Source organism: Tursiops truncatus, chromosome 7 (assembly GCF_011762595.2).
Source record: "Tursiops truncatus isolate mTurTru1 chromosome 7, mTurTru1.mat.Y, whole genome shotgun sequence".
Taxonomy (NCBI): domain Eukaryota; kingdom Metazoa; phylum Chordata; class Mammalia; order Artiodactyla; family Delphinidae; genus Tursiops; species Tursiops truncatus.
The window spans coordinates 70,036,598-70,054,138 of record NC_047040.1 but is presented as its reverse complement, the minus strand read 5'-3'; the positions used below and the strand labels follow the sequence as shown (position 1 = coordinate 70,054,138).

At 34.2% G+C, this 17,541-nt stretch overlaps 1 protein-coding gene across 1 annotated transcript in view; it reads left to right on the top strand.

The window, feature by feature from the left end:
- Positions 1–17,541, top strand: part of PSMD14 (proteasome 26S subunit, non-ATPase 14) — a 95,668-nt gene that overhangs the window by 69,565 nt on the left and 8,562 nt on the right. The window contains exons 8-10 of the mRNA XM_019922764.3: positions 3,239–3,346; positions 10,014–10,088; positions 13,270–13,395. Of these exons, the coding sequence (XP_019778323.1) occupies positions 3,239–3,346; positions 10,014–10,088; positions 13,270–13,395 (309 nt within the window). The remainder of the gene's footprint in view (positions 1–3,238; positions 3,347–10,013; positions 10,089–13,269; positions 13,396–17,541) is intronic.

Here is a 17,541-nt window from a genome sequence, read left to right as displayed (position 1 = left end):
GACCTTTAACATGAATTTAACAAGCCTGAGAAATTATAAACTATCATATGCTGCAGATTCATGCAGTGATAATAAACAAAAAAGGAAAGTAAGAGGTTTCCCTAAGCTAGCCAAACTGCTAATGGTTTTGTTATAAGCTGTCTACTGTTGCAGTGACCTCTGAAAAGTCTCAAGGCACTTGTACCAGAAAAAATTAAATGGTCAGACCGGTGAATGGAGATTCAATGTGGTGCGTAGGACTGCAGCATGGAAAGGAATTATAAAAGTCTAGCTTCATATTCCTGAAAATGTTTGTCATACTTTAGCTTGGAAGTTTTTGTTAGTACATATTAAGGGGTAGTTTTTGTGCAAAGTTTTTTGGCTAAATTACTTTTTGGATTTATAACCTTATAAGACATAAGCTGAACTGGTTTAATGTATATATACTTTAAAACAAACCATTTAGAAAATTCATATAGCCCCCAAAAATGAATTTTTCCCCTGCCCCCCTCCCATAACTTAATTAATCCTTGGGGGTTCTTTGTTCAGTCTATTGTACCTAAGATTTCTGTTCTCATCCATGGAGTGACCACTTTGCTGTCATTCTGTTGCATCGTGCTGTAAATACATAAACATGGAGAAACGCCATCAGCCTATACACACCTCCAAGTGCTCACCAAGGCTTTTTCTTGAATCTTACTATGGCATAATTAACACCTTCTTCACCCATTGCTCATTAGTGCACTGGACATTAAGGAGTCTATTTTGATAGGTTGCTCTAAAGGAGAAACCCACTTATTCTCACAGCACAAAAAGCAATTATAAAATCGTATAGAAATTAAAATGTAGACTGTATTGCCATATTTATATTTTTATTGTGTACTAAATCTAATTTTGGTCTGCAGGTTGTTGAACATGTTAGTTTCCTTAAGACAGTTGCTATAGTGATGGCAGCAAATTCCTTTAATCTTGGTGTAAAGTGTTCATTTTCTATTGGCTTTCATATTGCTACTCAGAAATCGTCATTCTAAACATTTCATTTCATTTAGGCCATCATTTACTAGTTGAACAGTATATTAAATTCTTGAATTTTTCTCTTAATTTTAAATAGAATTAAAATTTCTAAATTTCAGACTGTTTTTAATTGATCATGATATCTCTTTAGCTGGTATTTTTATTTCCCTTTTATGAAGTTTCACACCTGTTTATAATATTCCAGAGAAATATTACAGAGATTTTTTTCTTGTGTAAAATAGCTGGTCTCCTGTTCTAGTTTGGAAGCATTCAGTATAAAAAAGATATTTTGTGATATATTGTGGAATTTTCATAGTTTTGTAGAAGTGTTCTTTTTCTACAAATGATACAGAAATCTTTAAATGGAATCCAAGTATTCTAAAAACAACTGGACCAAAATGATGCTTTGCTCTTAAATATTTACTGCTATTGGTTAGGGAAGCAATTCTTAATTTTGTATTTATTTAAGTTGTACATCTGTCTATCAAAATGGTCTCTTTTCCCTTCTTTAGCCTACATTTTATCTTATTTTTATGTGCTTTTTAGTAGAAAATTTTACTTCTATATGTTTTTAAACAGTTGTTTGAAATTATTTATGATAATATCTGATTAAAGCATGTTTGATAGTAGTACTTATTACTTTATGAAAATGATTAGAAAAAAGTTTAAGTATAAGCAAGAGGTATAAACCTAGGCCATATTTATTTATACATAATTGTGAAAGTTAAGTCTGGATTATAGTTACTGTACAAAAAGAAAAAAGTTTTCACAAACTATTAAATCATGCATGTTCTGGGGATACTTGGTTTTATTTTAAGGCAAGAGGAATCTTTGGGGAAATTCAAACTGTTAGAAATAAAAGCAAAATTCAAAGTTTTGGGGCGGCGGGGGGGGGCGGGGAATTGCCGGAGTAGATGGAGGCCTTAGATTGAGTCACTTGTCATAGTGCTTTGGTGTAAGTTTGTATTCATTAGTACCGTTGACCCTTCATGGCAGCTTTTTAGAAAGGGTGATTTTTCCTTTCTTTCTTTCTTTAAATCTTATTCTTTAGCATATAGCATTTAGTAATACTTACTACAGATTTTTCAGACTTGATTAGATTCCAGTTGGTTTATTTTGGAAATAAATTTTTTTAATCCCTTAGTATCCTCAAACTATAATTATACAAATGAGAAACAGTCTAGTAGACAATAGATTTTAAAACTTTGATAAATCTCAGTTGTTTAGCACTTTTAAAGGCAAATCTAGAAATAACTGTATTACCCTGCTTTAAGATATTTTTATGTGAAGAATGTATTGAGTTTATTCTCTAGGTAATTGATTTACATTCCCTGGAAGAGGCATCTGTCTTAAGATCCCCAGTTCTTTACATAAAACTTAACAACATTTAAAAGCTTTAACAAGTTCTTTCAAATCCATGATAATGAACAGAGAAAAGCATTCGGATAGTATGTGGTTCTTGTTCAATCTCTTAATATATGAGCTAAAAGATGATTTGTATCATGTAAGAATTTGAAGTGTTTCTCTACAGAAATATTGAGTACACCTAGGAAAAAGAGGATACCTATTGTTATTTCTTTACTATGAACTTAGGGCTGTATCATTCTATACCATGTTCCTGGCTTAAAGCACGGATGACCTTGGTTTTCTTGTATTGTGCCTCGTATTCTTGACAGTGGCTTGGACATTTAAGGCCATCAGACAAGGTACAAAGTCTTTTATAGTCACAAGAAGTAAAAGGTATCTGACTAGAAGAGAATACGTGGAGCAAGTGCCTTGCTGGTTGTAATTTTGTTGTCATTTCAAGTACTGTGGTAGTATAATTGATGTGACAGGGCTGGGCTTTAGATGTGGTCCCTTAGCTTGTGCTCACTTTCAGTTTTAGTTTCTCTTTGCCATTCATTTTGATTAGGTAAAATTTAGGTGACAGACATATGCGCACCAATGAAGGCTGTTTAGTGTAAGTTTAGTAATGACGTATTTCAATAATAAAGATGCAAAGTTAATATTTTCCTTTACTGCTTCATGAAAATTGCAATAATTGGTGTCACCTTACATTACAAGATAGAGGGTGGTGTGCTGATGGTGCAGTCAGCAGGAGGTTCTTTTTTATTAATATTATAATTAAATGATTTTCTGGAAATAGGCCAGAAACAGATGCAAGTTGATCATGCCTTGTCCAGTGTTGCTTGGCACCATCACTTGCTTTTTAAAAAAGAGATGACCTGACACCTTGTTTTTACAGGTTGTTATTGATGCCTTCAGATTGATCAATGCTAATATGATGGTCTTAGGACATGAACCAAGACAAACAACCTCAAATCTGGGTCACCTAAACAAGCCATCTATCCAGGTAATACCTGTATTTGATAATGTGTTAAAACTGTTTTACATTTTAAAAGCCTGTTATAAATGACCATTTTAAGATCCAGTACTTAGCATTTTAATTTGTTTTGCAATTAATTTTTCTTGTGCTTTAAAAGGAGATTATGGAAATAGTGTTGCAAAAGTTAGATTTGCTCACATATGAGTCTGCTTTCAGTGAAGTCTTTAAACTTTCCTAACATAGTTTGAGGACACCCTTTTGGGGGGCATAGTAGAGCCTTAATCTTGAGAGTACCTTACAGCTTTGCACGGTTAACACTGTAGTAAAGGACTGATAGGGGTTTTAGGTGGAGTGCGTTAGGTATCATGGTATCATTATTGGTTTGGTTAGTAGACATTTCTTATAGTAGTAAATAATGGTAAATTCTTGTATACTTTAAGAGGTCCCCAGAAGCAGTTCCTAAATAGTACTTAAATATTTTTACCTTTTTCTTTTTTCTTTTTTTGCCTTAATCCCTACTTTTAAAACAAATCATATAAAACACAACTACATATTTCTTTTGATTAGAGTTTATATCTTGTTCTTTCTAGTGATGTCAACCACCATTATTACAGTTATTCAGACACTTAATATCCTCCTGAGTGATTAATGTTTTCTTTGTATCATCCACATGCTTCATTGTTTTTACACAGATCTTTATTGTCTGCAAAAATTATTTTAAATGTGTTTTTAAATGCACCACAACCTGTGTCTATATAGTTAATTGCTTCTCTGAAGATTAATTAAAAGGACAGAAATACCGTGTTTGGTTAAATAGAACACATAGGACAGAGACATTATAGTAGCTATTGCTGCTCCCCTTCTGAAACCTTGCTCTGTCATATGATTGTCTCTGGGGAGTTGTGGCTTTGACAGTTAAACTAAGCTTGGTTATACTTTGATAACTTTATACTTTTAGATGCTTACTTTTTCAGCAGTCACTCATCTGAAATCTTCATCAAAGTGAAAAAGTTCTTTCAAAGGATTGAGGTGTGTTCCTTTTGAAAAAATTACTTAGAAGCCAGGGAAAACTGCAAAGTATAGTGAGTACGATGAAATAAGCTACTAGTGTTTTTGATTGGGTACAGACAAGCCCATACTTGCATGTTCCAAGAGAATATATTATTGGACCTGTTTAGCCTGTGATAATGACCTTTCTTATAACCCCCATAGCATCATACTGCTTCATTATTTTTTTGCAAATATTATTTTTTTTGTTAAGTAGCATCTCACAGTCTAAGATCATTGTGATTACTGCATGGTGTGTTTCTGCCAGAAGTTTTTACTAATTGCAAGTCAACAGCCACCTGTTGCAGATTTCATCTTTTAAATTTAAACACTGGTTTTTAACCTTAAAATTTGAGTTAATTAAATAATTAAAATCTGTTTCTTTCTACATCAGTCCAGTTTGTATTTTTACCTTATAGTCTGTAATTTAAGGTGAACCTTATGAAGCAGGTTCCAAACCAAAGTTAAAAGGACCTGTGTATATAACAGCTACAGCGTCATTGTTTTCCATTTCATTTTAGTTTGTTTTGGCTTCCAATTAAAATGTATATATATTTATTTCACAGTTTTTATAGCGTCCATCAGGAAAACATCTATCTGGGTGCTTTACAGTTTTGAGACAATTCCAATACTGAAACACTCAAATGGGATCAAGCCAAAAAGTGACGGAACAAAGGCACACCTTAAAACAATTTCTTAGTTTTCTAAGACAAGCTAGAAAGAAAGCATCCCAGAAGAACTGGAAGTGAATGGTGATATTCATAATAGAGTTTTAAGATGTGTTAGCAGAATCTTTACCTCAGGGATCAGAAGCCTTTCAGAAAGGCCGTGCCTTTTATTTTGAAGGAAAGTTAGTTTGTATTTAGAGGGATCTTATTCCTAAACCAGCTTATTACTGGTAGGAATAGGAACCTAACAGGTACCATCAGCACTCATGTGGGTGGTTACTAATGCTTTTCTAACACTGATTTTTTTTTACTATCATACTTAAAGTAGGGGGGGGAATATTAGGGTTATACTGTAGACTACTATTTAATATATTGAGGAAAGTTCAAAATATGTTAAGAAAAAGATTATAAAATCACATATGCAAGTTCTCCTTTTTGAAAATATATATTTTATAAACTGTGCCTATATATTTACAATATGATATTAGTATTGATTACCTTTAGGTTGTAGGGTTATTGAATTTTTTTTCTTGTTTTTCCTTCTCTATATTTCTTAAACTTTCTACAATGAAACAAATACTGCTTTTAGAAAATGTTATTTTTAAAGCACTAATAGCAATATTGAAGTATCTGCCACAAGACAAAGCTAATAGACAACGTTTATGTGAACTTTCATGTTTTAAATGAGAGGTCATTAATAATCCTGATAGAGAGGGAAGAGTATAATGCCTGTACTGTAGACTTTTCTATTAATATATGTGACTTTGTATTATTTTGTTCTTGGAACATTTGACCATTATTGTCAAATTTATAGAATTGAGAGTTAGCAAGCATTTATTTTAGTAACTAAAAATGTAAAACTATTCCACTAAAAATTGTTCAACAACATTTCAGATGCTTAAGGGCCACAGTGTATATGAAGACAGGTTGTCAACTGAATGGAAATTTAGTAGCTGTTGATGCATAGATGCATTATACTAGGGTTATGAACCTCTAAGTGTAGCCCTGAGTACAACTGCATTGTCTAACACAGTTAAACTATTTGAAAAACATTGTTTTCGGTAGTTGTTAAACAGCTATAAAATAGTTGTACTAGAAGGAACCATTGTGATGATTTTGTAGGTGAGGAAACTGAGGCCCAGCAAGTTTGTGATTTGCCTAGCTTATCCACTGAGTTACTGTAGGAACTAGTACATAACCAGAGCTCCTCATTCTTTTATACTATATTTGGAAGTTTCATTAATTCATTAATTTTGGCATAGATAATGTATATATACAGCTCAAAATTCAAAGGGTATGAAAAGGTATTTAGCAAAAATTCTTGTCTTCTTTTGCCATTTGTGACCCAGTTCTCCACCCTAAAGGGAACAAAGCACATGTTTTGTTTCTTTCCAGAGCTATTATATTTATATAAAGAAAGATTCATTTTAAAGTATGATTTACTGGATTATATTTAGTACCACATTTTCAGTTTATCAATGTAAAATAATTTAAGGCAAACATATATCTTTAGATCTAAGTAAATATGCCTTTTTTAAGAGCATGAAACTTTTTTAACCTATCAAGAACCTATAAATAGGTTATTACATAGTTCATAAGCTGTGTATTTTATAATATGCCTGCTTTTCCACAGCAGTGAGCAAATGGAGTTATAACTTCTAACCTCTTCTCAGTAGTCTGGACAATGCCAGTGAAGTATTATTTCACCGTAATGATTATTTGTGTGCTTTTCTTTGAATTTGTCATACCAACAAAATTATAAAGCTCTACTCTAAAGATTAGCTTAAAGAAACATAGAAATAACCTGGAAGTTAATCAGTGGGATCTCAAAACTCTGCTTTGTCTAGTTCCTCCTCCAAGCCACTCTTTGTCTAGAATAAATAGCATCTTAGACTGATAGTACCAACCTAGGAAGAACTTCCTACTTTGAAAGGTTGGCAGCCTTTGAGCAAAGAAAACAAGGGTCAGGATATCCAAGAAGCAAATAAGCTAAGTCCTGTTAGTAATTCCAAAAAGTATTGTCCCAGAAACAGTGCTCTAAAAGGTGGCTAGCTTTCCAGGTCAGTCACTGAAATATTATTTAGCCCACAATATAAACACTATAGAATAGAACCATGCTTTTTAACAGTGCTTCTATGAGAAACTGTTGCAGATTTCAAATAATTAATGAATGAGCTTCAGGACAATATCCTGTTTTAATGAAGAATTGCCTAAATTTTCCTAAATTCATCATATGTTTGTTAGGTGTAAATTTAAAAGTTAAGTATTGATGTTTTGAGAAATTTCCTGATTATGTAACTTCTTTGTCTGCCTGACATACTATGGCATTTGCTAGTATGTTATGTTTAATTTGCAATTTGACCCTGTCAAAAGGCTAGTCTCCCCCTTGGTAAAGCTAATCTTATATTTGGTGTATGCTGTCACAACTTGTAATTCAATGTCAACTAGAATGGGGAATTTGAGAGAATTTGTTTTTCACTGAGCTAAATAAAAGAGCCTGTGCCTTTGGGTTTATATGGAAGGAGGACTGTACATGGCCAGTTTACCTGTGATTTGGGATGAATGTACTTGGGGGCACACAGCAAGTGAGTAAGTGAAATTGGGAAATGGCTTGAGGATATCATTTGATTTAAATTTATATTTGTTTTATTATTGTCCCTGCTAATCTTTCATGCTGCCTGTTAGTTGTACTACTTCCATCTAAATAATGTAATTGAAAATCAAGTAGGTAGTGCCTTCAAGTTCCAAACTGTATATTTCAGCAGTACAGTTAATCTCCAAAATGTGGACCTATCTGTGTGCCCATTTGTCTGACTTCTGCATCTCTTGGCCATACCTGTTATTAGCTTTATGGCCACTATATAGAATTATATAGTTGAAGCACTGCATAAAGGTGATTGGATGAGAGGGCAGTTGGCACCTGAAATCTAGCCTAAACTTTGCTCTCCAGCCAGGCTGAGTTTGCTTGGAGCACTGGGCACCTTTTTCTAATTCTTCCACCCAGAGGATGCACTTCCTAATTTGCATAAAGGTGAGTACAGATTAAGGGAGGCACTGATTAGCTCCACTTTTTGATTCACACAGTACAGCATATCTAGGCACTGAAATTGAATTCACTATTCCTGATTATTATTGAAATGAATAAGGATTTAATAGATACTCCTAGTACTTTAATTTCATATAGCAACCATTTTATTATAGCAGATGTTAGGAATATAAGAATGGATTGTTGGGCTTCCCTGGTGGCGCAGTGGTTGAGAGTCCGCCTGCCGATGCAGGGGACACGGGTTCGTTCCCCAATCCGGGAAGATCCCACATGCCGCGGAGCAGCTAGGCCCGTGAGCCATGGCCGTGGGGCCTGTGCTCCGCAACAGGAGAGGCAACAGCAGTGAGAGGCCCGTGTACCACACCAAAAAAACCAAAAACAAAACTAAACTAAAAAGAATGGATTGTTATAGTACATACCTAAAACGGGTTAGTATTTGGTAGGGCGATTTTTGCTAGCAAAGTTTAAAAATAAGACTATGCTTTGTTTTCATTCTGATCCCTGAAGTACAAAGACTTAATTTAAGAATTTCCTAAGATACATTGTAGCATAGTATGATAGAAAAAAACATGGGCTTTGGAGTCAGAAAAACTTGGGTTCAAATCCCAGCTTTGCATTTTATTAGGTATAAACTAGGACAAATTGAGATTTGTGTCTTATTTCCTCATCTGTCAAAATACAAATGGAACCAGCCTACCTTACTGGGTTGTTGTGAAGATTAGAAGACTTATTGTGTAAAGCAGGTGCAGGTGCTCATCAAATGTTTCCTTTCCACCCCTTCTTCTACCTCAACACCTTAAGACTACATTGTAAAAATCCAGTTATTAGTGTGGTGGTTGTTTTAGTTAGCTTTATCTTTAGATTCCTGAGAGTTAACCCCAAAGCCCTTTTTGTTTTTGTACTTGAAGATATGTCCAGGGTGTATTTCTGTACTTTAATGTCTTAGAAGGCTGACAGAGGGGTCCACAGAAACTGTTTTGGACCTCATTTGAACCTATGTAGCTAGAGTTAGACATTTGTGCAGCTGTGAATGGATTACAGCACATGCAGGATTATTGTTTCTTAATAAAGCCATGCCATTAGCTTCAGTTTTTATGATGATTTGAGTGTTTGTCTTGGTGATCAAGTACAGTGGAAAAATTTCTGCTTAGTGAGGTTGCCTGAGACTGGACCCACTAAAAAACAAACTCCATTTCGTTAATTTGGAGACATATGCAGACACAGTTATTTTTTTATTTTATTTTTTTTTTGCGGTATGCAGACCTCTCACTGTTGTGGCCTCTCCGGTTGCGGAGCACAGGCTCCGGATGCGCAGGCTCAGCGGCCATGGCCCACGGGCCCAGCCGCTCTGCGGCATGTGGGATCCTCCCAGACCAGGGCACAAACCCGTGTCCCCTGCATCGGCAGGCGGACCCTCAACCACTGCGCCACTGGGGAAGCCCAGACACAGTTATTTTTAATATGTTAGAACTGAATTAAGAAAAATGGAAACTCCAGATTAATGTTGTGGGTGAAGGAATAATTATATTATTATGTCTCTTTAGGCTTTTCTTTTGAAATAAGAAAGATCCCCCTATGTAGATAATCATAAAATCAGACTTAATAAATTATGTATTATTTATAAATTATGAATAATTATAGGTTAGATTATGATGAGGTCAAATCATATCTCTGACTCTGAGCAAGGCTACTAAAACTGTTGAATTTGTGCGGCTCTATGTCATGTTTTAAAGAATGTGTGCCCTGTACCTCTAAACCTCACTTCTAAACTCGTAGCTGAGAGAAAAAGTTTAATATTTACTTAGGATAAAAAGCTATTTTTAGAAGATGGTAAAGGTATTGTCTACAGGATATGTCAACAGTTTCAAACAGTTGTATTTATTTTATTAGATGAAAAATACTAATTTGTCCTTCTAATCATTTATCTATATAGGCGTTAATTCATGGACTAAACAGACATTATTACTCCATTACTATTAACTATCGGAAAAATGAACTGGAACAGAAGGTAAGCTTAAATTTTTATCTTAGAGGCGGAAAAAAATCTATTTCAAACAATTTAAACTATTACCTGGTATATTTGAATTTAAATTGTTGACCTCTTTCATTGATGCGTTCAAATATTTTTTCATTCCTGATGAACTGTAGCATAAAATAAAGGAATATTTTATTGGACAAATTGAGAGACATTTTACCTTATTGGTAGGCGCTAAAACAGGAGAGGAAGTAGGAAACAAACATTCCAGTTTGGTTTTATGATGAATTATAAAAATCTTTCTTCTAGTTCTGCGATTTTTCTGATTAATTTATCTTCTCCAATAAAATGGCCTTTTGTTACTAAATTGCTAAATAAATAGCTTTCCAGATTTGAAAGGAATAAATTAGATTGTAATTGTGTAGTGCTTTTTAAAAAAGTACCATGGTTACTTAGGATAAACTAAAGGTGAGTCAAAAGGGAAATGCATTTTAAGGGTTTTCAGATATTTAGATCTAAATTTTTATACCTTTTTATAGTAATCAAATTTGATGACTTTAAAAATTACCTAGCGTCTTGGTAGATTAGCATTCTTTAATTTCTACTGTTTTAGGATTACCTCAAGAACAGTTTTTCTCTCAACTAATTGGAAATATTTAAGTCTGCCTACTGCTTTTTGAAATTACAATCTGAACTGCTTTTTTTCTTTATTATTACAATTAGTCATCCTCCAAATAAGCTTCTTGTATTTCTCTCTGAGAAAGACTTAAAAAATTTGAAAGAACATGAGTACTGTTGACAGCCCCTAAGTTTTGATTTCTACATGCACGCTGAAGTCCAAACATAAGTAATCAGTAGTAAACAAGACCTTTCTTACTAGTTGAAAGTGTTCCCCACAAAGTCACCCTAGAAGGGATTCTAGTGATGGTGTATGGGAGTGGAGTTAGAGGGCTCTCCATACTACTCCCTCTTTCAACCAGATCATCTCCCTTTTCGGTCTTATTTATATATTGTGGGCAGAATGTGCTGTATAAGATTTTCTGAAGTTTGATAAACAATTGTTTTAAAAGTTCAAAGCCACCAGTAAACTCACTCAAAGGTCCTAGGTGCTTGAGCATGACTTTGAGTGAGGGGCTGCAGGGGACCAGTTCTTCCTTGACCTGAGGGGAGACACAGAGCCATAGTTCTTCCTTCTGCTTGCTTTTGTCCCAAAGTTCATATCACCTGTGGTAGATTTAGTTGATAGCTTGAAGTACATTTTCAACACTTATTTTAATTTTATGTAGAATAGGTACAGGCTGTGGGATAAAAGGGTACCACTCAGACATAAACTGAAAAATTCATTCAGATATATAAATATTTTATCAGTCCGACACCCAGCTATTTGGAAATATCCATCTAATTACATCAAATTTTCTTTTTCTTTTTTTCCTTTATGGTACCCCATAAACTTAGCCACCATCCTTGGTATAAAAAACACACATATAAATACTTACATAAATTAATTAATATTTTGTTTATGTTCCTAGTATAGCTCAGTTCAGGTGCTTTCTTGATACTCAAAGCCCTGCCTTTACTCTTATCTCACCAACCTGTATACTTAACTCCAAGTGTTACCTGAGGGGCCCAATCCAATCTTTGTCCAGGCATGGTAGAATTATTCTCCTGCTCTGTGGGAACTTTCTTTGTTTGCTTCTGAAGTGTAGAAAAATCGAATTCTCAACACTTAATTATAGGTAGTTTTATAGCATAGGTAGTTGCAGCTGCACCAAAATTTCTTGAGGATGTATTTTCTAAAACACTGTCACTGGCGAAGATGGGAAGCAATCCAAGAAATTCGGGTTACATGTGCAGGAATTTTCCAGTTTTTTTCCAAACTACTCTTGCTTCCATGGGCCCTAGGAGGGGCATGGAGGAATACGGATCTTTTGTGTCTTGAAAATTCTCATAGGTGATTTTGACATGCAGCTTATTCTCCAGCATAAGGAAAACTTTGTACCACTTTTAGCTGCAAACCTCTAAACAAATAATTGTTCTAAACTAAACTCATACACTTCCGACTATGTCTTTAGATCCTCATAGCTTGTGGATCTTACTTAAAGTATACTGGTTCTCATAGCAAAAGAACAATAGTCATTCTGTAGGTACCGTTTTTTTTTTCACATTGCATAATTTTATCAATTGTTTAGAAAACTCTTCTTATTCAATGATTATCCTCAACTGAAGGACATTATAGAGTAGGACTTTTAAGAAAAACTGTCTTAAGACTCTGAACTTGAAAACTTACGAACTTCGAAGAATACGTATTCAGAATTAGGAGTCCAGTTTGAGAAATAATGAACTAAAGTGTTTAGTTCCATGATCACTACTAATAGGGTCTGATCCCAGTTTGCTGATGTGATTGCAAAGTGGATGGATCTGTGATTTCCTTCCCAGTTTTACGACTTTTCATTCTGGTATAAAGAAGTTCAAAAATTTTAAATTATAGATGGAATATTAGAATTTGAAGAAAATTTAAAGATTATCTAATACAAGCCTTCAGTTCATAGATATGTAAACAGGGACTCAGAAAGATTGACACAGTCATTCAGTAAATGGAGGCATTTACCTCCTTATCTCGGCATTTGAGAGCAGGGCTATATAAACTATTAGAAATCCTGTGTGTAACATAGTAGTTTCATTCATTCAACATATGCTTATTTAGTATTTGCTATGATTAGATTATGATCTAGATTCTAGAATCTAGACCTTGGTAATCTTGAAATAAACAGAGCAGAGTCCTTGCCTTGATTTCTCTTTAATGGGAGAGAAATGCACTAAACAAGAAAACAAAAATTTCAGCTGTTTATAGTGTTATAAAAATAATAAAGCAAGTTAAGGAAAGAAAGATGTTTAGATGGTATGGGGTGGCTTTATTATATAGTGGTGAGGAATGGCAGCTATATCTAAGGAAGTGAGAAGTGTAAGCCATAGAAAGATAAGAAAAATAGCCTTTGAGGCAAAGGGACAGCAAATGCAAAGGCCATGAGTTGGAGTATTCCTTAGATTTTATTAATATAAATTTAGAAGGATACTTATTAGAGTTTATTTAAATTAATAAAATTAAACTTAAATTCACTAATTCCAAAAGTTGTTTGTAAAGTTGTTTCTCAAGACAAATAAAGGAAATTTTCTCAATACAGGAAAATAATTAATTTTTCTTTATATTTTTTAGATGTTGTTAAATTTGCATAAGAAGAGTTGGATGGAAGGTTTGACACTTCAGGACTACAGTGAACACTGTAAACACAATGAATCAGTGGTAAAAGAGATGTTGGAATTAGCCAAAAATTACAATAAGGTAAAAACTTACTTTCAACATTTATTTCTTGTAATCTTTAGAATATATATGATTAGATATCAGGCATTGTATAAATATAAATAGTTAAGAGTAGAATGGCCTATTTTGTAGACCAGATAGTAAATATTTTAGGCTTTATAAGCCATCCAGTCTGTTGCAACTACTCAACCCTGCTGTTACAGTGTAAAAGTAGCCACAGACACTACGTAAAGGGATGAGTGAGGCTATGTCCTAGTAAAACATTATTTACTAAAACAGGCAGTTGGCTAGATTTGACCCGTGGCTTATAGTTTGCCAACCCCTGTTGTAAATAGCTTTACAATTGAAATCTCTTCATTATTCAGAGGACTTTTTCTTGGAAGGGAAGGAGGAACAAGGAGATGTGAACAACAACAGCATTTAATACTTGATAACATATAACTTATTTTATGAACTTCTCTGTTTTTCATTTAATACGTATTTATTGAAAACCTGCTATGTGCCAGGTGCTGGCGATATGGTAAAAAAATAAGACCTATCCTCATGGAATTTATTTTCTGGTAGGGGAAACAGAAAGTAAACAAATAAACACAACATAATACATTGTAATTAGTGCTGTGAAGACAATAAACAGGATGATGTAAAGAGTAGCAAAGAGAGACCACTTCATATTGAGGATGTAAAAAAGTTACATTTTTCACAATCTCCTGAAAATATTTATTGTATGCTAAAGTATATGTGGCCATGATAACATTTTGTTTATAGATTTATGTTCTTTTACAATTCTGAAATTAAGAGAATACTTGACCAAGACTAAAATGTATCTTCTGTATTGTATCAGTTTCCTAGCATTGCAATCACAAACTACCATATAATGGGTGACTTAAAACAACAAATTTATTCCCTCACAATTCTGAAGCTAGAAGTCCAAAGTCAAGGTACTGATAGGGCCATGCCCCCTGTGAAGCTTCTAGTGGGGAGCATCCTTCTTTTTTTTTCTAGCTTCTCTTGGTCCCCAGGCATTCCTTGGCTTGTGGCAGCATAACTCTAATCTCTAACCAGGGTTATGACTTCAATGTATCCTTTTAGGGGGGACATGATTCAACTCATAACATGTATTTTTCAACTTTTTTGACCAAAACCCATATAAAGAATAGATTTTACATTTGACCCAGTACCTGCAAATGTATATGTATGTGTGTATATATATTGCAACAAAAGTTTTATGAAGCAATATTTACCCTTATTACAAGTGGTTATATTCTATTTTCTTTCTCATTTGACTCAATTTCATACTGTTTCAGTTATATACATACATATTATATACATCGACATATAGTTTGCAACCTATTAATGGGTTGAAAACCTGCAATTTGTAAAACATATACATACTATACAGTGTTATGCTTACAGATACTTATCAAATATCTTCTGTACAATTTGCAGTGGAAAACAGGGATCCTTCCTTCAGTTTTAGGAAAACAGGGGCATTAAGAAAAGTTCATAACCAGAGTACTTGACCAAAATTCGTGTGTTTGATAACACCTTAGTATTCAGATTGTCCACAGACCAGCTGCATCAGTATCACTTGGGATCTTGTTAGAAATGCAGGTGTTTGACCTGCTAAATCAGAATCAACATTTTAACAAGATTTCCAAGAGATTTGTATACTCATTCAAGTTAGAAGTTAGAGAACACTGCCATAGAGAAGTCCATGTGAAGTCCTGTAGAAGTTCAAAGGCTTTTGCTTTCAGCTGGTACAGACCCAGGATGATGTCTTTAGAGAATAACATTTGAACTGGACCTTAAAGCATGAATAAGATTTGGACGTACAAAGGAATGTTACCCTAGGCCAACTGAACATCATGAGCAAGACTAGGAGACAGAAAAGCAAGGGCATCTTTAGGAAACTGTGTTTGGCTAGAGTACATGAGAAGGGTGTACATAAAAGGGTGAATAGTGGGGAATAAAGATTTTTAAAGTTACTGAAGTCAAGTAACAGAGTTTGGAGAATCATGATAGAGTTATTTTTGATCAGGGGCATGGTATACCCAGAACCTGACTTTAGAAACATAATTTGACAAGGCTATAGAAGAAAGAGTGTTGTAAGAGGAGATTTGAAATGGAGATTCTATATTTAGGAGGAGCTTGCTATTACCCAAACAAAAGGTACTAAGTGTGTGAATTACTGTAGTGGCAGTGGGAAGGGAGGTATCAATAGACTAATAAAATAAAACATGGTGCCAGTTGGATAGATAAAGTAAAAGAAGAAGGAATCAAAGATGAGTTAAATGTCTCCTGCCTAGGTGACCAGAAGTATGTTGGTACCATTAACATTTCCAATTTAAGTAGAAGTAGAAAGATTGAGAAAGAAGATAAAGAGATTAAACAAGCAGGGAATTCCCTGGCGGTCCAGTGGTTAGGACTCTGCACTTGCACTGCCGAGGGTGCAGGTTCAACCCCTGGTCAGGGTACTAAGATCCCACAAATCATGGCTCGACCAAAAAAAAAAAAAAAAAAGTTTAAACAAGCAGTTTACTATGTGGGACTAAAAATTAATGGTGGGGGCTAGAGCTTTTGGAGACGGTTAAAGTTGATATTGGTTGGCACACACCAAAAAAGTAATATTTTACTTTTTAAATTAAACACATCTTACAAAATAAATATTAACCAAGGGACGGTGTATAAGATTTGCCAAGTGTTAACAACAAGCCTTTTGAGAGAATTGAGCTTTGAAAAAATGTTGATGGGCCCATACAAGCTAAATTCCAGCAGAATTAGGTTTGGCTTTGAAGAGCATGCCCTGATTTATATGTAGTGTTCCAGCTGGAAATTCCCATTGCTTCTAGATTGTAGGGAAAATATATATATATATTTAATCTTTCTAGTGTATGTTTTCATGCTGTGGAGATTAAAGAGAAAACAATAGTTCATCCTATTTAAAACAGTTAACCTTTTATAAATTAACCTTTAAAGAAATTTAAGTTATTATTCAGTGGACTGTAGGAATGGTTTTCATTTCTCTGTAACATTACAAGTTTAAGTAAATTCTTATTGGTACTACTGCCAGGAAATAACCTATTTATGGTTACTGCTGCCCATCCACAGAAGTTTTTGCTATTTTACAGTTTTAAAAAATCTCTGAAGTACTCAAAAATTTGTAAGGTTTGGTTATAAAGTGAAAACAATGTATAAGCTGTGATATGAAGGAGTCCAAATTTGGGGCTGTAATTCCCTCTGTGATTGAAAGAGAATGTGGTGGAGTTTTTAGTAACACTTAAAATATAAAAAGAAAGGCCCATACAACCAGTTCTTCATAGTATTCTTTTTAATTGGTTGGTGTTTTAAACTAAGGTAATTACTGTTACGTGCCAGTTAGCTCCTAAAGTGAAAGAAGGTTAGAAAATAATTAAATTCCTTTGTACCAACTTTTTGATTTCAAGTCTGAAGTCCACGCAGACGTTCTGCTTGATTATTAGTCATTGATTTCTCTAGTTACTGAACTTTAGCACCCACAACTCTTTTATTCCAAATCTCCTAGTTTATTCGTGCCAAGATGTATCAGTATTTTAATATTGATAACATTTGATTGGATATTTGTAAATGAATCTGCCAGTGAAAAAATGAATTGTAAAAGACTTTTTTAAGAATAGCATAGACACATAAAAGTTTGCTTTGTTTTCAAGCATGTAGCCCTATAAATTCAGAGATCTGACAGTTTACTTTTCAGGTAGAAAAACTGCCTACTTAGGAACCTGAAAGAAGGTTTGGATGCAACTTTTATGTAATTACATACAAAATATGTAATTATATGATTACATTTGGTTTATCAAAGTAGCTGTATTAAATAAGAAGGTCTTGTTTTGTGCTAGTGCAATAAGATAAGAAAAACAAAATAAGATATAAATATTGGGAAACCAGGCCAGATTATCATTATTTAAGTATGATAGGGTATGTTTGCAATCAAGCATAGAAATACATGAAACTAAACTAGAATACTATTAGAACTATTATGATTGAGAATTATGTAGCCATGCAGTTACATAGGCTGAAACCAGTTGAAAAATATAAAAGGCAGGGCTTCCCTGGTGGCACAGTGGTTGAGAGTCCGCCTGCCGATGCAGGGGACGCGGGTTCATGCCCCAGTCCTGGAAGATCCCACATGCC